Genomic DNA, 24,503 nt, shown 5'->3' with positions numbered 1-24,503 from the left:
ACAAGCCGTCATTGGCCGTTAAAAACGAACGCAGAATGAGTATTTTCAGATTGGGAGTCACATGAAACGCACACATTTCACGTGACGTGCCGCGACATACAGAATGTAGAGTGGATGTGATGGAAGTCTATCGAGCATTAAATTCAAATGCCCTTCGTTTTGGATATTTCATTTTTTCAGGTCGTCTCACGTCGTCACAGCGGCAGACGAAGAAAGTTTAGCCGCTTGCACGCCAGAGAGGACTCGAAAATACACCGATTAGCTTAGCGCGAGCGATCAGCGAGTACGACAAGTGGATGGATTTAAAGTTAGTCCAAAAGGATAAGCGCACAGAAAATCGGATGGATTCAGAAAAAAAAATCCGGATGGATTCAGGAAAAAAAATCGGATGGATTCTGGGAAAAAAAATCGGATGGATTCAGACAAAAAAATCGGATGGATTCAGAAAAAAAATCGGACGGAATCAAAAAAAAATCGGATGGATTCAGGGGGAAAAAATCGGATGGATTCAGAAAAAAATAGGATGGATTCAGGAAAAAATAGGATGGAATCATAAAAAAAATCGGATCGATTCAGGGTAAAAAAATCGGATGGATTCAGGAAAAATCGGATGGATTCAGCAAAAAAAAAATCGGATGTATTCTGAAAAAAATCGGATGGATTCAGGGAAAAAAAATCGGATGGATTCAGAAAAAACAATCGGATGGATTCAGGGGAAAAAAATCGGATGGATTCAGAAAAAAAAATCGGATGGATTGCTGGTTGGAAGATCACACTGAGTTGTGCCGTTTGCCGGTTTTACTTACGGCGGGGGATCCTGCCGCTTTAAGTTTGTGGAAAACCCAGTTAATGATGTGACGTCACATCCGTTCCAAACGTGCATTAAAATAACCAAACATTACAAATGGGATCTTAAAATATGTTCACTTTTTATTCAAAAAACAGACATTAAATACAAATTATATTTCAAAGCAAACCAGTTCCGTTCTTGGATAATGTGATACCTGTCAGGTTTCTAGTTTAGTACCAAGAAATGCTTGAACCGAAGCAAATACAAAATCAACTTGGAGAATTAACCCGACATGAAAACTGAGAGATCCTCAACAAGGCCAGTGAGCAAAAAGGTCCAAATCTAAACGTGACTTTTGAGAAGTCTGAACCTAGCTTTGAGGCAAGATGGCGGCTTGGGCAGAAGTGACTTTCTGAGAAAGTTGCAAGACGTAAAAGGCAGTGAAGATAATGAGCAACAGAGAGATACTGGATATTACAAATATACAACATCAAGTAGTGATTATATTCCCCCAAATAAAAGGACCGTTTTGAGTTTGCTGTGCAATTGGCGAGTGACTGACATATTCCCGAGAAAATAGATCCGCTTATAATTCTTTTCAGATAAATAATTCATATTTTTAAGAACTGTACATGAAGTGGCCAGGAAATAATATGTATATAAAAAGACACACTTTGAAATATTAGGGAGGAAATAGCTTAAACACTTGTACTGGTTTTCCTCCCCTCACATCAAGTCTTTGAACGGACGCGACGTAGCACCGACAGGCCTGGTGGAAGTCGCTGCTGCCCGCCGCAGGAAGTGCGCGGCCCAAAATCGTGCTACCGAGCTACTGGGCAACATTCGTTATCGGCACCCCGTCCGCTTTTCAAGTCTCAGAACGCAGGAAGTGCGACAGCGTCGGGACGGAAGCTCTTCAGAGACCACCCGGGCCTCCTCCCTCGGACCCCCCGCCGCTTGTGTTAACGCGGGAGCGTTTGGTGCCGTGTCCACCTTGTACAGATTTGTTGGCATGCCATCACACAAACGTTGATCAAAGAAGCAAAACAAAAACACAACAACAATCAATTATGAAAATAGTTGCAATGAATGGAATTTTTCTAAGGGGCCTTTGCTTTGTCAGATGTCCTGGTGCGGCTTCCATGGTGTCCCCCCCCCCCCTCCTTCTTCTCTATACCCCCTCCCCACCCAGGGTTATTACTTACAGTACATTATTTCACACTGATTTCTCTTACGTTACCTGTAAGGAAAAGTACGCCGATGCAAATAGGCCCAATTTTCTTTTTGCACAGGTTGCAGCTAAAGTGCTTTAAGTGCTTGTGCTTGTAGCGTAGCGGCGGCCGGCACCGGTGGCGGGGCAACCCGGTCACACCGGGGGCGGGGCAACCCGGTCACACCGGGGGCTCAAACGGTTAAACAAGCCTCCCACCAGGTTACACTTTTCACTGACAGGAAGAGAAGAGTCGAGTAAAAACAAAAACGAACAAAAGATGCAGAGCAGGATTGAGGCACCGATACCAAGCCCATGTGGACGGCAGGGTTTCCATTCAAGGGATCGGTATGACGGACAAGGAGCAGAAACAGGATGAGGACCGAAAGGCGTGTGAGCTGGGACTGACAGGTGGGAAGGATCATGGACGGACATGAGCAGGTGGTCGCCACAGACAAGAAGAGGACACACCGATCCCGTCAACTGCCTTGTGACATGCGAACACCATTTGGAACCGGCGGCGCGTGATAAAACCTGAACATTGAATTTGTGATCTCCTTTGCAGGGGTGCGAAATCCAGGTCCAGAAAGTAAAAAAAAAAAAAAAAGCCACAGTTTGACCTCGAGGTGCTTCGACTGACCCGGCAGGTAAACGAGCTCCGTTTAACAACCGGCAGGTAAAATAACTGTGGCAGGGTTTCAGCTTTCTGGACCTGGATTTCTCACCACGGCTACTTTGACAATCGCCGAACCCTTCTTTTTCTGTTGCCACCAATGCTGTTAATGCTCGATTGTAGTCTAATCGTTACCCCGGAAGTTGTGAATGTCTCACGCAGTTAACTCACGTACTGCCAGCCCAGTAAAAATGGACCTTTGTCGTCTATAGCCAGCAATGGCAGCGAATGAGTTTGATTTCCGTCACCAAGCGATGTTTGACTTAAAAAAGTCGATTTTTTGCCTGTTATAACGGTTGCTAATTATATCTGCTGCGTGCATGCGACACATATACACCGAAGGGATGTACATAATGCTCAAAAGGTAGCTTGAACCACGGAAGGAAGGCAGGTAAAGGTCGGGTTTAAGGCACAATAACTGCACGGTTTGCATCTGTTCCTTTCCCTGCTACAGTCGGCATGAACGGGGACGACCGAGACGCGGTGATGAAGACGCTTGCTAAACATGAAGAACACGCCCTGCCGTGTCAACATCCTCGAAAAGGACCCTGAGACCGTTTTTTTTTTTTGTATTGTGGAATGGTGCAAGGGCCTGGACTTGGGGGGGGGGGGGCTCTTCGCTTCGCGATGTACTGATTAGTATTTACACAAACACGTTTTTGAGAAAACAAACTCCGACACTTCAAGACAAGCGCCGACAGACTCACCGGTGGCACATTCACAGACGGACACGCGCATTGAAAATGGAGGCGCTGCATTTTTGGGGTCACAGTCACAAAGAAGTTCTTTAAAAAGTGAGTGGAAAATTCCCTCATTTCTCTCCCATCTCCCGAGCAAAATAGTGCAGATGAATTTCTCGCCATTCCAAGTTTTCTTAGCTTTTAGCTTGATCATTTTCTAGAGAACGAACACAGGAGCCCATTAGCACAGAACAGGTCGTTGCGATGGACAGGTGGCTTCGCCAGTAGCTCCACCCCCTTTCCCTTCTTTCTATCCTTTCATTCCTTCTTTCTCCTTCCTTCCTTCCCATCCGGTCAGTTCTGTCCCCCCGTCATTGGCTCTCACGGTGGTGACACAGTTTGTCATCCCGATCTCCGCCGTCATAGCCCGGCAGGGGTTGTCCGTATTTGTCCACGCACCAGCAGTGTCCCCGCCTTCTGCCTTTGGATGGACGGCACTGCAAAGAGATTTGCGGTAAAAGTTCAGTTCGGTCTCAGTCGTGTCATCGACGACCGCAGGAGAGCCCGAAGTGAGACGGACTGCAGGTGGTTACCTCACTTCGACATTTGACGCGTTACGCAACATGCCCCGACTTCCAACTTTAGCCTCGAGAGAAAGGAAGTATGAGGAGAAATATTTTGAAAACAGATTAGGCATAGTGAAGATTTATCCTGGTCCTGACATCAGTCCTTAAGATGCGGATGTGTTCATTCTAATAAGAACTTAGCGGCACCTCTGTGACCCAAGCAGGCGAAGCTGCAGTAGAAGTCCAATAAGACAAAAGGTCATTGTTCGCAGAGAAAACGGCTATCATTTCATAGACATACAATTGTTAGCTGAATGGCTAAAATTTAGAGGGAGACTAATAGATGTAGCTTGACTGACTAATTACTTGACCACGTTGTACGACTCAAGACAAAGACAAGAGCAAATAAATGCGGGGAACTGATGTCGCTGTAGGATTGCGAAAGATGATTATGTGTGTGTAAAGATCATTGCGCGCGTATGCAACCCGGTGCCTTTGACCGACATGAGCAGCGTGCAAATCTCTTTCCATATTTTTCAAATTGAGGGCTTGGAATGAGAAGCAGTTGAGGGAGAAGGAGAGAGAAAAAGTGTGAAGGTAAACACGACGTTACTAAAATATTTGCCAAGGCCAGTCGGAGGGTTGCAGGGAAACCAGTGATGCTATTCTTGGTGTCTGGCAGACACTCAAAATCATCTGGAAATGATTATGGCCTGAAAGTGCACGAGGGCGTGTGCATGCACTCCCCTAAACACATGTCAACAAACAACATGTTGTTGCACACAAGTTGTATATACAGCAAGGACGCATGCACCGCTTGATTGAACAGAAATAGTTTGGCTTCCATCATTTCCAACAACATTAGAGTACCTTTTTTTTTTTTTTTTTGTTCGGAAAACTTACCTTCACAACAACCGGACCATATTTGTCTGGCACAATCCAAAATGGTGCTTCATCTCAAGAAAGTGCTCGCTAAGAGACAGGGGCCTCCCAAAAGTCGATGGCCACATGGCATCCCACTAGGCCCCTTGCAATTTCCACTTGTGTAAAAAGACACACGTCATATATTGTACAAGGTAGCGACTGTACTGTATTATACTGTCTTTGCACACATAAAACTCAAGCACACACATATGCACCACGGCGGCAATATAAAATGGCCCACAGGGACCCTGGTTTTGTAGAGTGGCAACTTTACGAGCTCAACATGATGTACACAGAGAATTACACATTTATTTGGACCTGGCTATACTCTGGCTCACTATAATCCCCGTGGCCAATATCCATCCTAAATTAGGAACAGCTGAGGCCCAAAACAGCTAAAAAACTGCTAACACAAAGAAGCAATCATTCATGGGAGCAATTCATGTCAAAATGGTAGTTCGTGTGTCTTTAACAGGATTGGGAAATCTTGATTTGACTTAAAAACACACTTTCAAATTTAAAATCAGTTCAAATAGCAGCGGCGTCCAACCCCAGGTTATTAATTGGTCTGAAAATACAGTTTTGTTAAAAGCCACTTTTCAAGACTAACGCAGAGAACCTTCAAGCTCCTCCTCAACATCAGGTTCCTTCACTCGTTTTTCCCATTCGCCGTGGCTGGGGACACTACGAAAACATTTGAATTATTTCTGCTATTGCATTCACATCTTTCTGGTCAACAGCATCATCAGCGTTAGCAGATGAAATTGTTATTTCTAAACCCCGCTAAAAACAAGCTACAAAACACGAGAACCGATTTTCTGAAGGTTCCAGAGCACAACCTTGCCATATAACCTCTATGCATCCTCAAAGAAGCACATAAGCGACTGTTGATGTTCAGCACTACATCTGGATCTTAGCAATGAAACCGGCACTGACCCCAAACTGTGCCAAGGACTCCCAACAAAAGCAGTGTTCAGCACAGTCAAAGTGACTTCATAATCCAATATGAGCAAACCAGTGTTTCTAACCATTGAGCAAGAAACCTCCAAAACATCTTAGCGTGTAGCTATCGCCTACCACCGACCTGCAGAACACACAGAATATCTGATCCCAGTGGATGACTTACTCCATAGCGACTCTCTGGGAAATGGCCAAGCTTTTGGAGAGGTTCTTGTAGTCCATGCAGAGGAGAAACACAAATGTGTAAGTTCCCTTTTTTGGGCAAGAGTGTGATGACATCCCTCATGCAAGACAGGGGCAGTGAACCAGTGGCCAGACTTTCATTAATGATGTCAAACCAGGTTGCGAGTAAAAATGTATCAATCAGCTTTATAAAATTCGACTGTGAGACCGTCCAGACCGGGAGCTTTGTCGTCTGGCATTTCGTAAACACCCAGTAGGCGCTCCAGCTGTAAGTCGGTCTCCTCAAAGACCTTCTTCTTCATGTGTGCCGCTCTTGTGATTGTTTGCAAAGTTTCCGGGTTTGTTAGAGCTCATCAATTGGTTGCGTCACACAACACCGCAAAGACCGACTGACATGTTTGATATTGCCGTAAGGCCAAGACTAGGAAAAAACGGATCTAAAAGAGCTGAGATTACCACCTTACACTAAACAATCGCAATGACGGCAGCGTGCTGTGACTTCCAGTAAATCTCTAAAACTTCCTTCTGACTTCCAGTTTTTAGTCTGCGACTGTGAAAATCATTTTGCTGTAATCCCAGCATAAGTAAAAAACCTGAATCCAACATGTTATTGTATATATGATTTCTTTCATAATATTTCTTTATTTTTAAAAACTGTTTTAGGCATTTGGTCATTTAATCAGCTATAGACCCACCACCCCTAAATTCCTTTGTATCTATTATGCCAACTTTTTTTGGGTGTCAATTCAGTCCCAATTTTTTGATCGTACTTTTTGTCGAAGTGGCTGTGCAGCGACACTGCGGCACACAGTCAGGCTTTAGAGTGCGACCGGGTGTCTGTTTCTGGTGCAGTCCACATGCGCAACGATCAAAGGCATCTTTATAGAGATGCGGGCCTATTAAAATACCCAACCAACAACGACTCCAGCCGTCTGGGAGCAAGTACGCCACCCAACATGCCCCATTCTTTCCCCTCCACAAACATCATTGATTTTGTTTCACTCTATCTTCTTCTTTCTCTCTCTCCTTTGGGCTTCTTCCCCCAAACCCACAACCGTTTTCCTCTATAACCTCGTTAGGTGCACTCAACTTTTTGCAGCCAGCTCCTATTTTAGACCTGACCCAGCGGACAAGAGGAGCTCAACATTGCGTTCCTTTGCCTTGGTTAATGATGACACTCAATGTGTGTGTGTGTGTGTGTGTGTGTGTGTGAGTGCGTGTGCGTTTGTGTGTAAACCAAAGAGCGAGACAGAAGGGAGAGGAAGTATAGTACGTATGTGTGTGCGCGCATCCCCCTGTTGCTTGGCTACCTTCGGATTTCCACTCGAGCTCTCCTTCATCTGTGAACTATTAGCAGTCGTCTCCAGCAATCCTTTCATTACTGCTCCAGTCAACAACATGTACGTACGTACGTACGTATCAATACACAGACAAAAAGACAGAAAATGCCAGTGGCGCCCTGTTGAGCTTCCAACTTTAGGGTCCAAATGATGTCAACATTGACCCAATTGTCACAGTGTAAACATTTCAGGTCAGAATCTCTAAACGTTTTAATCTTTCCACTCTGACAGCTGGGTCGGTGTTGAAATCAGGTGTTTTTCATCTTTCTTGGACGGTTTATGCCTGTGAAGTCAAATTTGTTGTGCTTTTGCCACTGCAGCAGTCTTACAATTTGTTCAGCAGTGCCTCCGAATTCCTGACCTGGTGAGTCAAGTGAATTTGTTAGAATAGAGACGTCCTCTGTGTACGAGTGTTGTTTTTGCGATCAGAGGTGTCAAATTCACTTCCAGAAAGTAAAAGCTTTGGCTTTGGCTCCCCTGGAGCGCGTTTACCTGCCGGTTTAGTAAAAGCTAAAGCCAAAACGGTTCGGCAGGGTTTTTACTTTCTTGGTCTGGATTTGACACCTCCGGTTGCAATAAATGATATTTGACCAATATGCGCATTTTGAAACGTATCGGGGTCAGCTGCAGGCTTGGTTGTGTCAAAGGGACTGAAAGCTTAGCAACAAGGTAACGCGTCTGCACATCTGCCTCGCAGTCTAATTGTTCTCCGTTCAAATATCACCTGAAGCTCAAGTAAAGAACATTAAAACTCTACGCGAATATTTAGCGAACTTGAATGAACCCTGACATGAAATCAACATTCGCAAGCGTTGCAAATGTTTGCCCCTCAGCGGGATACGAGTTTATGGCGACGTTCAGACTGCAGGCAAATGCAACCAAAATCAGATCATATATGGCATGTATTAGATTTTTTTTGTTATGTCAGTTTGAACGGCTCAATTCCATTTTTTTTTCAAATCCGACCTAGGTTACTTTTATATGCGGCGCGAGATTGGATTCGTACGCGTTGCAATGACGTGACATCCTCTTTCGTAAGAGCCTCGTCTCATTTCAGTTGACGCAAACGTCATCAATCTGCGACAATGCGTCGTCATCGAGCTGCGACCGTTACGTCATCACTGGAGGAGTATCCTGCATATGGCGTCCAGACGGACGCGTACGTTCCAGCCCGCTTTCAAAAGTGATCGTTTTCAAGCTCCGAAACCGGGTCATCGTGTGGACGAACGGCTTAACGTTAAGAAACTTGCGAGGATACATTGAAACGGGCTTTCCTAAATGGCTTAAAAGTGTGGTGGTTAAAAAAGACCCTACAACAGATTGTGTTCCACTGCATAACAGATTTGGGTTTCAGGAATTACTTATTATGTCTAAAGTTTAGTACTACTCTAAACGGTGAAGAAAATAATATTTGGGGAAAAAAATGTTACGTTTCAACTTAGCTTCTATATAAAGCTGCTTGTGTTACAACGCTGAATGTTGACCCGCTGAATATTAAATAACGGAATAACCAAATTGAAATGTTTGTAGATTATATTCTTAGACATGTTGGTATTGGTTGCTCAACTCATGAATGTTACATGATAGCCCACCATACAAACAGCCAACATGGCTCAGTGAGAGGGAACAAAAGGCTCAATTAAAAATCTGGGCACGGAACCGAGCATGTGAGAGAGACAGAGTTAAAATAGCCGTCTGGGTCCCTAAAAGGTTGACCGCTTATTATAAAGCTATTGCGGTTTTGCTACATACATTTGCACACTTCCCTCTTTTTTTTTTTCTTTTTTTTTTCTTTTTTCTTTTTTTTTCTTTTAAGAGCTCAGTATTGTTCATTCGGAAATGTCATCATCATTGCTCTTTTATTTTTATTATTATTATTTTTTTATATATATATATATATATTTTTTTTTTTTTGTGTGTGTGTGTGTGTGGGTGAGTATGTGTATGTGCGTGCGTGCGTGCGTGCGTGCGTGCGTGTATTTGTTAGCTCACCAGAAAACCTAATAGAAAAAATCTCATACCGTTCACCTAAACCGAACACCAGGAGACCCGAGGGGACCAAAGAAAACCAAGGAAGGTAAAATCCAGCACCGACCAGACACCCCCCACCAGAACTCCTCCCCAGCCCAAGAAACATCCAGACCCCAACAAATCCAAAAAACATAAAATCAGGGAGGCCTCAAGAGACCAAAGGAGAGACCGAGAGACACTTCCCTCTGAGTCATGTCCAATATGTCGGGCCCTGGCAGGACTCGGCGGGGGGGAAGAGGGAAGGAAGAATACGGGTACGCAGGCACCCGGCTGCCATCCTCAAGCCGCCGCCTCCTCCTCCTCTTAACACACACACACACACGAACCCTGAACGAGTACACAGAGAGCTGCGCAAACTGTTGTCCCATTCACAAGCCCTGATTCCGGGCCAAACAAGGAACGGGGGAAAGCCAGGTGGGCGGAAGGGCCCGCGTGAGCGCAAAGAATGGAAACGGACCGACGGAAGCAAAAAAAGAATGCACGGGCGGTCGCATAGAAGACGCATCGGCGCAATGGTTGCTCCCTCGAATCAATAGCGGCGAGAAACGTGCGTGCGTGCGTGCGTGCGTGCGTGGGAGTCAGACAGGAAGAGAGGAAGTTAGAGACTGATGGTTGTAATGAATGGGTCAGCGCCGGCTATGCATGGCCTCAACTGGGATACTGAAGCAATTCATTTAACTGCAGCTAAAAATAGCTTGTTCTTTCGCCAAGGTAGACTAACACAGCTCAGACGTCTCCCCGAGGCACTCGGATTACCAGCGACGCACAGACCAGACACACATTGACACTTCCTTCAAACTTGGATTGAAAGCGGCGAGACCAGCAACTTGTTTGCGTGACACTTTTTCCACTTGGGCTTCTGTCGGTGAGGCAAAAAACAAATGTGGCGGTTGAGTTTTTCTTGTCTGTGGTATCGGCCCGGGCCACCCAAAGTCAACCCGTTTGAAAGCATCGTGGCCAGAAAACAAGGACGCTAAAACATGTGGACGCAAATTGCAGCATTAAGACCCCGCGCTGCTTCTTTCAACTCAACTGAGAAGAAAATTCTGCCGACATCTGAATTTGTCGAATGGAATCGCGAAAACGTCCGAGAGTCGCGCTTGACTTCCGAGTTGTTGTCATTTACAAATATTTTCCCATAGAATGAATCTTAAAAACGTGACGAACCCTACACGTAAGATTCATGTTACATTCAAAAGCCGTAGAAGGATCCGTAGAAAACGCAAACCACTCGATAATCAAGTTGGAAGTTCTAGTTTCGGCTCCGTCCTTGTCGTTCCACTTGAACCTGGTTCATTGGCACCAACTCACAAAAACAAAACAAAATGTATTCATTTCCCCAAAAGTGAAAAAGTGTGGCTCCAGCAAGAACACACAAAAAAGTTATTTGGGGGGGGGGGGGGCAAAAAGGACCACGTTTAGGATTATACGGGGTTATGGTTAGGTTCGGTAAATTGAGGCCTTACCCCGAGGGGTCGGGTAGGCACAGCCACTGATTTGCTGATTTGCGAAAATAGAAGGCGTCGTTACAGATATTTGATATATGACAACGTTTAGGCTTCGTTTAGAGAAAAAGAAAAAAATTGATTTGAAATTGGGTTTGGGAAAAATAGATCAATTAGGGTTAGCCTTGAGAGAAAAAATGGGGAATTAAGGTTAGTTCTTATAAAGGGTTAAGGTTCGGCTCACGTCCAATTCGCACTGACTGCGGAACGGCCACGGTGCGTTTTCCGTACGGCCGCCGCACGGATTGCAATTCACACCGCGTGCGTTGCGGGAGATGCCCGTGTCCGGAAATGTGCACGGGGGGTGCACGGTCGAGAGTTGAGTTCGCGCGACAACAACCGTGTATAAAAAGTCCTATTTGTTTACAACAGCCACACTTGCCTGTTGTCATAGCGATATGATTATTTCTGTGACTTCTACGAGTGGTAAGTACCTTTTGTGTTTAAATCGTGTCTTTTTTGTCATGTTTCATTTAATCTGAGCTGGTTTTTTGTCTTAAATGTTTGACTCACGTCATACTTTGTAGTTCGCTAGGTTCCCTCCCGCAAAAAAATTCATTCGCAAATGGTTTTAATTTGAAATATATATTAGCATTTTTTTGTCGAATTCTTTTTATTCTTTGGTTTTTGACTCAGCATTATTTTAGTGTTTTATTGTATCTTGATGTTTTAATTTATCGTTTCAATTGTCTTGATTTTTACTTTGCAAGCAGCTACGGTTGTTTTTAGCGCTCAATAAATAAGGTTGAGTTGAGTACTAGTAGGAGAGCAACAACGTCCGCCCGCTCCGACCTACAAAACTTTTTTTTTTTCCTTGCCGGGTCAGCGCCGCTCAGAAAAACCCAAAATGAATCATTTGTCAAATCTGTCGTTTATCAAACGTGTTTAATTTTTAAGCTGCTTCACATGCAATGAAAATCCCAGCCCAAAAAAATAAAAGGAAAGTAAACTACAATGAAGTAAATTCAAGCAATTTGCGATGCGCGTTGGAAGCTAAAAAAGAAAACATTTGAAAAGTTTGAAATGTTTCTCGGTGGCTTCAATCCACCTCCGTGTGTGTAAGGTTAGGAGCTTGTATTTTTTTTTGTTGTTGTTGTTTCTCGGCTCAGACCTTTCCTAGAAATCCCCCCCTTCGCCCCCCCCCCCCCCCCCCCCCCCCCCGTGCAATCTTCTTTTCACAGTGTTGTCACCCTAGACGGTTCACACGGTCTCCTTTTCAGCAAGTTTCCGGTCATAAATCTGCAGCACACCGTGAAGACACATTCCCCTTTGGACGGATTTAACACCACACACCCCAACAAGCCTCCGAATAAGTAAAGGGCGATAAGAGTTGGCACCCGGGTACGCTCGCACCAGAGCTGACACATTCCTGCTGGATATTTGTTGACAGAAAGCAGCAAAAGGACAAGGAAGACTCTTGTTTGTACAAAGCAGAATGAAACCGCACTTTGGGGAAAGGACGGGAGCGCGTTCGTACGATGCGTGAGTCCGTTGTGGCTTCTTTTGATCTTTGGATCTTGCCGCTTTACGATAGCAACTCGGCCTTTTTTCGGATTGGGATTGTGTTTACGGAAATATTGAAAAGGAAAAAAATGACTTCCTTATTTGGCAACGTCCTCTACTTAAATTTTATAGATATATAGCATTTTAAAGACTGCCTAAATAAGATCATTCGACTTGTCTTCATTATTTCATTATTCATTATTATTATTATTATTATTATTATTATTATTATTCATTATTTATATATATATATTTATATATATATACATATATATATATGTATATATATATAAATATATATATATATATATATATATATATATAAATATATATATATATATAGCGAATGGAGTGCTTTATGATTCAAAACCTCGAAGAATAAACGGGCTGAGCCCCAAATGAAGCAGTTTCACGTCCGTCCGTCCGTCTCAGTCCACGTATTTTTACGAGGCTTCGCATCATCAAGCAAGAAAATGAAAAGGAATGTTCTTTAACTTTGCAACCATTGTTTTTAAATATGGATTTTGATCATTTTTGGTCTTGTCATAGTCTCAGTCATTTTCTCTGCCGTGGTCTGTTTTCGTTGTTTACGTTACATTTGGTTGTTATTTTTCCTTGTGCCTTATTCAAGTCTTGCTGATGACGTTGTGTTTCCGTCTGTTCTCGTCAGCCTGATTGGTCCCTCGTGTTAACCAATGAGCTCCCTCCAACCACTCGTCTTGTCCAGGTGTACCTGATTGGCTCGTCTGTTTGCTTGTATTTAGTTCTCCGGTTCTGGTTTAGACAAATCATTGATTCTCGAGCTCTTCCTGTCAGTTGCCATTTGTGATTACAGTCCCATTTTTTTGGGGGGTTTGCTACCTTTAAGTCTTGTGTGTTTTGGATTCCACATGTCCTTTTTACCTTTTTGTTTCACTTTTGGGGACATGAATACATTTTGTTTTGTTTTTGTGAGTTGGTGCCAATGAACCAGGTTCAAGTGGAACGACAAGGACGGAGCCGAAACTAGAACTTCCAAACGGCTTTTGAATGTAACATGAATCTTACGTGTAGGGTTCGTCACGTTTTTAAGATGGTGGCATTTTAGCCAAGAGCAAATTCATTCTATGGGAAAAATATTTGTAAATGACAACAACTCGGAAGTCAAGCGCGACTCTCGGACGTTTTCGCGATTCCATTCGACAAATTCAGATGTCGGCAGAATTTTCTTCCCAGTTGAGTTGAAAGAAGCAGCGCGGGGTCTTAATGCTGCAATTTGCGTCCACATGTTTTAGCGTCCTTGTTTTCTGGCCACGATGCTTTCAAACGGGTTGACTTTGGGTGGCCCGGGCCGATACCACAGACAAGAAAAACTCAACCGCCACATTTGTTTTTTGCCTCACCGACAGAAGCCCGCACCTCCTCGGCCATCAAACGAGCGCCGTCCACGCATTCCGCTGCCGCCACATCTACCGTGCCACACACGCTCCCAAACCGCATTCTTACGCGCCTACCCCCCACACGCTCCCACACCGCACACCTGACCGACCTCATTTCCTGTCAGGCATGAGTCAGACGTTCTGCAGCGACTGGAGTAATACATGGTTGGAGTCATTCCGATAATATAGTGTTGATGTGGCTGTCAGGGCAACCGGAGCGGCCCCAAAAAAAGGGGGGATTGCGCAACGCGTGGGTGGGTGGGGACGAATTCGTGAGGATTCCGTTGAAGTGTTGGGGCATGCGGCGGGTCCGTTTGTAATGTCTGCAGGTGTGTTTTCCCCTCACCTGTCTTTTCTTATAGAAGCCTCTTCTGTCGCAGTTGGGAATGCGGAAGCCTCTTGGGTTGAGCACGTTGCTGATTTTCAGACTATTCAGGATGCTTTCCATCTCCCGTCGGCACGGGCCCTGCGCAGACGTGACAAATGTGGCGCGCGCGCGGGTCAGCATCGTGCACACGTTAAAAAAAAAAAAAAAAACGGCCCAACATTTGCTAAATTAGAGGTAGTGTTAATGTCGTCAACAAAAAAACTAAACAAAAGTAACTTCGTCAACACACATTTTTCACTAGACTAAAACCATCATTAATAAACAATAAGTGGGATAAATCAATCTGCATTTTCGTCGACGAATGAAGACGAGAGGAAAATGTACTTCATTTCATAAAAATTGGACGTTTTAGTTCATGAACAAAAACGAGACAAAAATTATATCCATCCATCCATCCATCCATCCATTTTCTGTACCGCTTGTCCTCACAAGGGTCGCGGGGGTTGCTGGAGCCTATCCCAGCTGGCTTCGGGCAGTAGACGGGGTACACCCTGTACTGGTTGCCAGCCAATCGCAGGGCACACAGAGACCAACAACCACACTCACAATCGCACCTATGGACAATTTGGAGTGTCCAATTCACCTGCCATGCATGTTTTTGGAATGTGGGAGGAAACCGGAGTACCCGGAGAAAACCCACGCAAGCACGGGGGAGAACATGCAAACTCCACCCAGGAAGGCCGAAGCCCGGACTTGATCTCACAACCTTTGCACTGGGAGGCGGACGTGCTAACCAGTCAGCCACCGTGCCGCACAAAAATTTAATTAAAACAAAAATTATATGATTTTGTAAAATCTTGTTTCTGCTAATCTGCCACATAGTCACCTTTCAATGTTCAAACCTTTATACATTTTATAAAATAGATACATTACTGTAAAAAAAAAATGCATGCAAAATTGCACCCAAAAAATCAGCAAGACTGCAAAAAGTGAACCGCGGGAACACAGTGTATGCATGTATTTATTTATTGTTTTCCAGATGTGACGCGCATTGCGTTTGACTTACATACTCGGTCTCCCTTTTGCTCTCCACAGAGAAGTTCTGCATATCCGTATTGGCTCCCTCGGACACCGACTCCACCTTGTAGCTGTGAGTCTTCCTGTCCTGATCTTTCTTGATCAGCTTGTTGTGTAACGGAGGTCTGGCGTCCATCACACCTGCACTCTGCCCCCCTCTGACAGTCGACGAAGGCGGCAAGGCGCTCATTGTGGCCGTCTTGTTGGCCTGGCCTTCCTCCACCTGATTTCGACCGTGGTCTGCATGAGGAAAAAAAAAAAAAAAAAAAAAAAAAGGCTTATCAGAAATGGTTTCATGAATTGTACTCAATAACGCGAGGACAGAATTTTACGTGAATGTTATTTAGCATGTGTCAATCTCGGTTTGTTAAACCTTTTTTAAGTAGGGCTCAATATGGTTGGCTGCTAGCAGAGTAGCGGAAAAGTTAATTGCTTCCGATTAGCTTTTTTTTTTTTGTTATACATGGAGGAGGAGGAAGGATGGAGCAAGACGAAAGAGACACTCTGCGGACACAGATGCCTTTTCGCTCTGTTGATTAATGTGCGGTGTCATAAACAAAAAAGAAAAAAATGTGCCAGCAGGTACTACTTAGCCCCAAGGACAACATGGCAAGAACAAGAGTCTGTTATAAAAATAAAAATAAAATAGCATCAATGATGGGAAAGAAGAATTTTAACATTTATTTATTAATTAATTTATTTTTCTAATGAAATAGATTGTGTTCAATTGAAAAAAAATGTTTTATCCAAATATAAAAAAATATATAAATTTTAAAAAATAAAATAAAATAATTATAATAATAATAATAATAATAATAAAAACGTCCTTTTAGAGCTGTCATTTGAATACTGTAATACCGCAATATTTTTGCCCACGGTTATCATATGGTCAGAATCCAATATGTACCTGCATGATCTATTTTGTTTCGTCAGAGAAGCTTGTGTCACATGACCGTGTTTCCCAAACCCAATCCAACTACTGACTGACATTTGACTCGACCAATCCAAGCGAGCGCGCATGGACTACATTACACTTAAGGCCACGCAAGAGCCTAAATTTGTAGAGAGCGTCACAAAGGTCAAGTGATTAACAAGTGAGCCTGAACCCCGCGACTGGACCGCACAGACCCGTTTTGATTGGACAGTTCTGGTGTGACTCAAATGGCAAATAGGCACCGCAGATCCTTTTTAATTGACGTCGTTATTTGACGTATCGAGCAAGTGTGCAATCACGCTCCAACACATTTTCAAGAAAACCAAGTCAAGTCCAGCACTTGGATGACGGCGGAAAGGACAAAGTCCCCCTCATGAAGAAACCTCAAAATGGAGACGGACACGCCAGAAAGAAGGACGGCGAGATGAGAAAAGAATTCATACATCAATTTGATGAACTATTGCTTGGCAACCAGGTCAGGGTGTAATCCCGCCTACTGCCCCAAAATGGCTGGGATGGATATTTTAATGTAGTGTTTGAATATGACTATTAATAGTAAGTTAAGAACTTACTGCTCAAATAAGCGCAGCTGTAGCAGGTTTTCAATGCATGATTGGTAGAAAAAAAAATTCTAGTGCAAAGGGCTCTCTCTGGCAATTAACATTCAAAAACGGCGCAAAACTGCTGAACAGCAAACCAACGTTAAGTGCAAGAACAATTTTCACAAAAATCCACTGACTCAAAATAATAATTAATATTATTGCATATTAGTTGGGGTACTATTTTTGTCCTGCATGTCATTCTAAATCAGCAAAAATAATAATAATTCCGCCAACTCATGTTGTACTCAAGGATGGTATAAGACCTGGCGCAAGTGCTACTAAGCCGTATCATGTCTGCCACCTAGTGGTGCATGGTGAAATTACCACTTAAACTATACCGCGGCATCCCGCTCTTTATGGGGGATAAAGATGGCCGTCATTGAGGAAAAAAAAAAAAATAATTTTTGTAAAGCCTGAACATTTCTATAATAATAATAATAATAATAATAATAATAATAATAGCAATAACACTAATAATAATAATATGATTATTATATTTATTAATATATTTCTTTGAAAATCATGGGAAAACAAAGAAAATCTTTTTTTTAAATTCTCCTTATTTTGGGTGCTAAGTGAGTTTTATGTGACTTTTAGTTCTGTTGGCATTGTTTGGGTTTTGTTGAACAACATGTAAAAACATGTAGACAACATGAAATATCTGTTAAATCCAAAGAAGGATGTTGATTCAACTCAAAGTATGGCTGACGTCATCTGATTGAAAAAAAAAAAAGGTCAAATGAAGCAAGCCCTATTCATCCAAATAAAATGCAATTGAAATTCGTACCATATCCAACCGGGTTGGACACATCCCGTTTGGAGGTTCTTACCAAGCGTCTGCAGATGCAGAGCAACGATGGGAACGCACATGCGCAATTTTCGAACCATCAACTCAAAGCAGAGTGTGTCGTTAGTGTGGTAATTGTGGCAGAGGAGCAAGTAAGAGGTGAAGCTGGTGCGGCCTGGCGGTCCGGCGGGGCGGCGGCCTGGCGGGCTGGCGGCCGCCATTCCTGTCTGACCACCTGATCAACTTATGATGCGGCGGAGCGCCGCCATCTGCCAGGCTGCCCACAACGCAGAAAAACAACGCAGGACGTCAACAACAACACAAGACGCGCCAACGTGCGACGACATCGCCGTCAACAAGACGAGACGACACCTTCGAGATGCTCCGCAATGTTAACAGCAACAAATGCAAACAATGCTTTGCTATGATTTGAAGGGAAACGGAAGACATTCGGCTTCCATCTGTTCATGTCATGGCGCGTTTGTAAACAGCCCAAACTGCGGTCGGGATTGACGACGGCTGTGGGGGAAAAAAAAGTTTGGGACTGATAGCAATGGAAAACATTTGGTGCCACTTACAATTTGACCATCGAGGGCGCCTCTCATTATCCTCCTCCTCGTCAACGCAGTGGCGGTGGACGCTAACCCTTTCCAATTAGGGTTTGAAAGTAGGGTTTCAAATAAGGATGTGGGTTTGAAAGTAGGGTTTCAAATAAGGATGTGGGTTTGAAAGTAGGGTTTCAAATAAGGATGTGGGTTTGAAAGTAGGGTTTCAAATAAGGATGTGGGTTTGAAAGTAGGGTTTCAAATAAGGATGTGGGTTTGAAAGTAGGGTTTCAAATAAGGATGTGGGTTTGAAAGTAGGGTTTCAAATAAGGATGTGGGTTTGAAAGTAGGGTTTCAAATAAGGATGTGGGTTTGAGAGTAGGGTTTCAAATAAGGATGTGGGTTTGAAAGTAGGGTTTCAAATAAGGATGTGGGTTTGAAAGTAGGGTTTCAAATAAGGATGTGGGTTTGAGAGTAGGGTTTCAAATAAGGATGTGGGTTTGAAAGTAGGGTTTCAAATAAGGATGTGGGTTTGAAAGTAGGGTTTCAAATAAGGATGTGGGTTTGAGAGTAGGGTTTCAAATAAGGATGTGGGTTTGAAAGTAGGGTTTCAAATAAGGATGTGGGTTTGAGAGTAGGGTTTCAAATAAGGATGTGGGTTTGAAAGTAGGGTTTCAAATAAGGATGTGGGTTTGAGAGTAGGGTTTCAAATAAGGATGTGGGTTTGAAAGTAGGGTTTCAAATAAGGATGTGGGTTTGAAAGTAGGGTTTCAAATAAGGATGTGGGTTTGAGAGTAGGGTTTCAAATAAGGATGTGGGTTTGAAAGTAGGGTTTCAAATAAGGATGTGGGTTTGAAAGTAGGGTTTCAAATAAGGATGTGGGTTTGAAAGTAGGGTTTCAAATAAGGATGTGGGTTTGAAAGTAGGGTTTCAAATAAGGATGTGGGTTTGAAAGTAGGGTTTCAAATAAGGATGTGGGTTTGAGAGTAGGGTTTCAAATAAGGATGTGGGTTTGAAAGTAGGGTTTCAAATAAGGATGTGGGTTTGAGAGTAGGGTTTCAAATAAGGATGTGGGTTTGAAAGTAGGGTTTCAAATAAGGATGTGGGTTTGAAAGTAGGGTTTCAAATAAGGATGTGGGTTTGAAAGTAGGGTTTCAAATAAGGGTGCGGGTTTGAAAGTAGGGTTTCAAATAAGGATGCGGGTTTGAAAGTAGGGTTTCAAATAAGGATGCGGGTTTGAAAGTAGGGTTTCAAATAAGGATGTGGGTTTGAAAGTAGGGTTTCAAATAAGGATGTGGGTTTGAAAGTAGGGTTTCAAATAAGGATGTGGGTTTGAAAGTAGGGTTTCAAATAAGGATGTGGGTTTGAAAGTAGGGTTTCAAATAAGGATGTGGGTTTGAAAGTAGGGTTTCAAATAAGGATGTGGGTTTGAAAGTAGGGTTTCAAATAAGGATGTGGGTTTGAAAGTAGGGTTTCAAATAAGGATGTGGGTTTGAAAGTAGGGTTTCAAATAAGGATGTGGGTTTGAAAGTAGGGTTTCAAATAAGGATGTGGGTTTGAAAGTAGGGTTTCAAATAAGGATGAGGGTTTGAAAGTAGGGTTTCAAATAAGGATGTGGGTTTGAAAGTAGGGTTTCAAATAAGGATGTGGGTTTGAGAGTAGGGTTTCAAATAAGGATGTGGGTTTGAAAGTAGGGTTTCAAATAAGGATGTGGGTTTGAAAGTAGGGTTTCAAATAAGGATGTGGGTTTGAAAGTAGGGTTTCAAATAAGGATGTGGGTTTGAGAGTAGGGTTTCAAATAAGGATGTGGGTTTGAAAGTAGGGTTTCAAATAAGGATGTGGGTTTGAAAGTAGGGTTTCAAATAAGGATGTGGGTTTGAGAGTAGGGTTTCAAATAAGGATGTGGGTTTGAAAGTAGGGTTTCAAATAAGGATGTGGGTTTGAAAGTAGGGTTTCAAATAAGGATGTGGGTTTGAGAGTAGGGTTTCAAATAAGGATGTGGGTTTGAAAGTAGGGTTTCAAATAAGGATGTGGGTTTGAGAGTAGGGTTTCAAATAAGGATGTGGGTTTGAAAGTAGGGTTTCAAATAAGGATGTGGGTTTGAGAGTAGGGTTTCAAATAAGGATGTGGGTTTGAAAGTAGGGTTTCAAATAAGGATGTGGGTTTGAAAGTAGGGTTTCAAATAAGGATGTGGGTTTGAGAGTAGGGTTTCAAATAAGGATGTGGGTTTGAAAGTAGGGTTTCAAATAAGGATGTGGGTTTGAAAGTAGGGTTTCAAATAAGGATGTGGGTTTGAAAGTAGGGTTTCAAATAAGGATGTGGGTTTGAAAGTAGGGTTTCAAATAAGGATGTGGGTTTGAAAGTAGGGTTTCAAATAAGGATGTGGGTTTGAGAGTAGGGTTTCAAATAAGGATGTGGGTTTGAAAGTAGGGTTTCAAATAAGGATGTGGGTTTGAGAGTAGGGTTTCAAATAAGGATGTGGGTTTGAAAGTAGGGTTTCAAATAAGGATGTGGGTTTGAAAGTAGGGTTTCAAATAAGGATGTGGGTTTGAAAGTAGGGTTTCAAATAAGGGTGCGGGTTTGAAAGTAGGGTTTCAAATAAGGATGCGGGTTTGAAAGTAGGGTTTCAAATAAGGATGCGGGTTTGAAAGTAGGGTTTCAAATAAGGATGCGGGTTTGAAAGTAGGGTTTCAAATAAGGATGTGGGTTTGAAAGTAGGGTTTCAAATAAGGATGTGGGTTTGAAAGTAGGGTTTCAAATAAGGATGTGGGTTTGAAAGTAGGGTTTCAAATAAGGATGTGGGTTTGAAAGTAGGGTTTCAAATAAGGATGTGGGTTTGAAAGTAGGGTTTCAAATAAGGATGTGGGTTTGAAAGTAGGGTTTCAAATAAGGATGTGGGTTTGAAAGTAGGGTTTCAAATAAGGATGTGGGTTTGAAAGTAGGGTTTCAAATAAGGATGAGGGTTTGAAAGTAGGGTTTCAAATAAGGATGTGGGTTTGAAAGTAGGGTTTCAAATAAGGATGTGGGTTTGAAAGTAGGGTTTCAAATAAGGATGTGGGTTTGAGAGTAGGGTTTCAAATAAGGATGTGGGTTTGAAAGTAGGGTTTCAAATAAGGATGTGGGTTTGAAAGTAGGGTTTCAAATAAGGATGTGGGTTTGAAAGTAGGGTTTCAAATAAGGATGTGGGTTTGAAAGTAGGGTTTCAAATAAGGATGTGGGTTTGAAAGTAGGGTTTCAAATAAGGATGTGGGTTTGAGAGTAGGGTTTCAAATAAGGATGTGGGTTTGAAAGTAGGGTTTCAAATAAGGATGTGGGTTTGAGAGTAGGGTTTCAAATAAGGATGTGGGTTTGAAAGTAGGGTTTCAAATAAGGATGTGGGTTTGAAAGTAGGGTTTCAAATAAGGATGTGGGTTTGAAAGTAGGGTTTCAAATAAGGGTGCGGGTTTGAAAGTAGGGTTTCAAATAAGGATGCGGGTTTGAAAGTAGGGTTTCAAATAAGGATGCGGGTTTGAAAGTAGGGTTTCAAATAAGGATGTGGGTTTGAAAGTAGGGTTTCAAATAAGGATGTGGGTTTGAAAGTAGGGTTTCAAATAAGGATGTGGGTTTGAAAGTAGGGTTTCAAATAAGGATGTGGGTTTGAAAGTAGGGTTTCAAATAAGGATGTGGGTTTGAAAGTAGGGTTTCAAATAAGGATGTGGGTTTGAAAGTAGGGTTTCAAATAAGGATGTGGGTTTGAAAGTAGGGTTTCAAATAAGGATGTGGGTTTGAAAGTAGGGTTTCAAATAAGGATGTGGGTTTGAAAGTAGGGTTTCAAATAAGGATGTGGGTTTGAAAGTAGGGTTTCAAATAAGGATGAGGGTTTGAAAGTAGGGTTTCAAATAAGGATGTGGGTTTGAAAGTAGGGTTTCAAATAAGGATGTGGGTTTGAGAGTAGGGTTTCAAATAAGGATGTGGGTTTGAAAGTAGGGTTTCAAATAAGGATGTGGGTTTGAAAGTAGGGTTTCAAATAAGGATGTGGGTTTGAAAGTAGGGTTTCAAATAAGGATGTGGGTTTGAGAGTAGGGTTAGGGGTTTCAAGGTAAGGTAGTCGTTTCAAAGGAAGGTTTCAAAGTCAGGCTACGTTCGGTGAAGCCTCGCACGCCTGCAGAGCGCGACACGACGTCCTCGTCTCCCGACGCGTCTCCGGCTGCTTTCACTTAGTCGGCTGGCGAACAGCAGCCGAGCTGAGTGTGTTGTGCGAGTGTGAACGCAAACTGCTGGATGCGTGCCCCGATGCGTTTGCGTGACAATTTGGCTGCCGGGTGAAACATTTGCTGAAGCCAAACCGAAGAACCAAAGCAAAGAAAAGCACACGGAGATTTTGGATTCCTGACGTCAGCAGTGCCCAAACACACAAGTGTGCGTATTCACACGCTGGCGCCATGTGTGCCATCGCACCACCGTCAACACCGCCGTCTTCATTCACGCCAAATAGCACGAGGAGGAAGATTGCACCAACATGGGAAAAAAATGCCGTTGCGGCCATTTGGGGATGATGTCATTCCATACAACGATATCAACCAGCACGTGGTTGCAGGTGTTTGCGACGGCGTTAGCGTTCGCTTTGCCCAAATGCACGATTGGCATTCTGTTACGTTTGCATGCAGTCAATATTCAAAATTTACAGCTTGTCAAACATTTGGGATAAGCCGTGAGTTACTCCCGTAAATCCCGTTTAAAGACGTCAGTTCCGCTTTTCACTTTTTACCGTCAATAAAAGACGTTACATTCATGTCACTCGCCACACTCATAAAATAGTCGCTTTCTTTTTGTGCTATGTCGCCATGTTTATTTACCTTGTGTATTTCTGGAGGACGACGTGCCAGGCTTATATTTAAATACTGTGGCATTTTCGCCATTAGAGACGGAAAATAATGTGGAAAATGCTGCAGAAAAGTCAGTGTATTTCGGCTTATTTCGCGAGTGGCAACGTAAGATGGCCGCCGCGCATACAAGTCCTTCCTATACTATATATATATATATATATATATACTATACTAAAAGACCAAGATTACTTGCGAATAGAATGTACAGAACACACCAATGTTCTGTCCAATAGGAAACTAAAGGGTCTTATTCGGAAAAGCAAAATGTTGCCCAATATTTACGTTATACCGAAAGTGTTATCGACTGCATAAATCTGTGGTGAGCATGACTCAACCGCAAAAGCTCATCTATATCATTTTTAACAAAACTTTAAAGCAATTATTGATAAAAACGTGCACTGAAACTTTATAACGACTGTGGAATTTTGTTGAATCCTTCCCGCCAACGTCAAACGTGCCCCTCTTAACTCGCTATTTGCTCAAGGTGCAAAAACAAACCAGCACGGACTACATTTCACTGCGTCTTCCGTGATTTTCTCCTAAAACAGTTCCAGGAAGCCAGCGAGTCCAAATGACAAACTTGCACATCATATGCCAGCCAAAAAAGGGGAGACGCTTAGGGTGCCCTCACCTTGTTTTTGCGCCGGAACCTGCAGGACGGCGCCGAGCTTCTTACTCGCGCTCGCGCTTCTCGCGCTCGCGCTCGCGCACGCTCCGCGTCCCTCCAGCAGAGCTTGCAACGGTCTGCTCTCCCCGCCCGGCCGCTGCTGGCAGGTCAAGCCGGATCCGCAGCGCGCCGTGTACACTCCGCACGCCTGCCCCGGGCCGAGGGCGCACGTCACGCAGCAGCCGCACCCGGGCTCCCGCAGCCGCTCGGCGCAGTCGCCCGGCAGCGGCTTGCACTGCAGCAGCGCCAGCGCGTCGCACGGTTCGCAGCGGACCACCGGCCCCGCGGCCGCCACGGCCCGCGCCAAGGCGGCCAGCGTGGCCGCCAGGCAAAGCAGGCCGAGCGCGGGCATGCTTCCGCCGCCTCCGCCGCCGCTTCCGCCGCTTCCTCCGCCGGTGCCGCTGCTGGTGCCGATTGCCGGCATTGTCACGAGTGCAGGACGCGGTCGGACTGGGCTCTCGGTGCAGGCACTGCGAGCCGGCTGGCCGTCTCCATCTGTATTTTCTTGGACGCCAACTTGTCGTTTTTATACAGGAGGGGGGGAAAAGGCCAAGAAGTCACTCCCTCCCCTCGTATGAATAATGTAAACGGGGGGGGGTTCAGACATGAGGGACATCCGCTCCGGAAGGCAAGAGCCGCCTCTTGCCTTCCGTTTTATGATGCGCGCGACCTGTTGTTTATGAGAGAAAAAAATAATTGCACCTCATTTGAAAAATAATGAAAATAAAAAACGCTGCCTCTGTGCGTGTGATTGGCTCTACATCAATAAAGACAGTGATGCCTTTTTTTACGAGTTTATTTCGTTTTGTGACCACACTCAAAACACTCGTATCTCAAAGCATGCCCTTGAAATGCATACGCATGCCATTCAGGTTCTTTTTTTCTTTTATTTTCTTTTTTTGTCGCAGGCCTACG

At 43.7% G+C, this 24,503-nt stretch overlaps 1 protein-coding gene across 1 annotated transcript; it reads right to left on the bottom strand.

The window, feature by feature from the left end:
- Positions 1-910: 910 nt before the first annotated feature.
- On the bottom strand, positions 911-24,104 carry LOC147166570 (insulin-like growth factor-binding protein 3). Its single transcript, XM_086088694.1, has 4 exons — positions 23,553-24,104; positions 15,178-15,428; positions 14,130-14,249; positions 911-3,850 (listed from the first exon to the last, which is right to left on the bottom strand). The coding sequence occupies exons 1-4, from the start codon at positions 24,010-24,012 to the stop codon at positions 3,725-3,727; spliced, it is 957 nt and encodes a 318-aa protein (XP_085944820.1). The 5' UTR covers positions 24,013-24,104; the 3' UTR covers positions 911-3,724.
- Between the last annotated feature and the right edge of the window lie 399 nt (positions 24,105-24,503).

The sequence above is a fragment of the Leptonotus elevatus genome, chromosome 11 (assembly GCF_054856555.1).
Source record: "Leptonotus elevatus isolate MCC_2025b chromosome 11, RoL_Lele_1.0, whole genome shotgun sequence".
NCBI lineage: Eukaryota > Metazoa > Chordata > Actinopteri > Syngnathiformes > Syngnathidae > Leptonotus > Leptonotus elevatus.
This window is presented reverse-complemented; position numbering and strand designations above follow the sequence as displayed.

What these genes read in the sequence shown, in the direction of transcription:
- LOC147166570 (XM_086088694.1), bottom strand. Translation starts at nt 24,012, where the DNA reads ATGCCGGCAATCGGCACCAGCAGCGGCACCGGCGGAGGAAGCGGCGGA. An exon ending in GGTTCCGGCGCAAAAACAAG is followed by an intron (nt 15,429 to 23,552) that starts GTGAGGGCACCC and finishes TTCCTCATGCAG; the next exon opens with ACCACGGTCGAAATCAGGTG. An exon ending in GCTTCTATAAGAAAAGACAG is followed by an intron (nt 3,851 to 14,129) that starts GTGAGGGGAAAA and finishes ATCTCTTTGCAG; the next exon opens with TGCCGTCCATCCAAAGGCAG.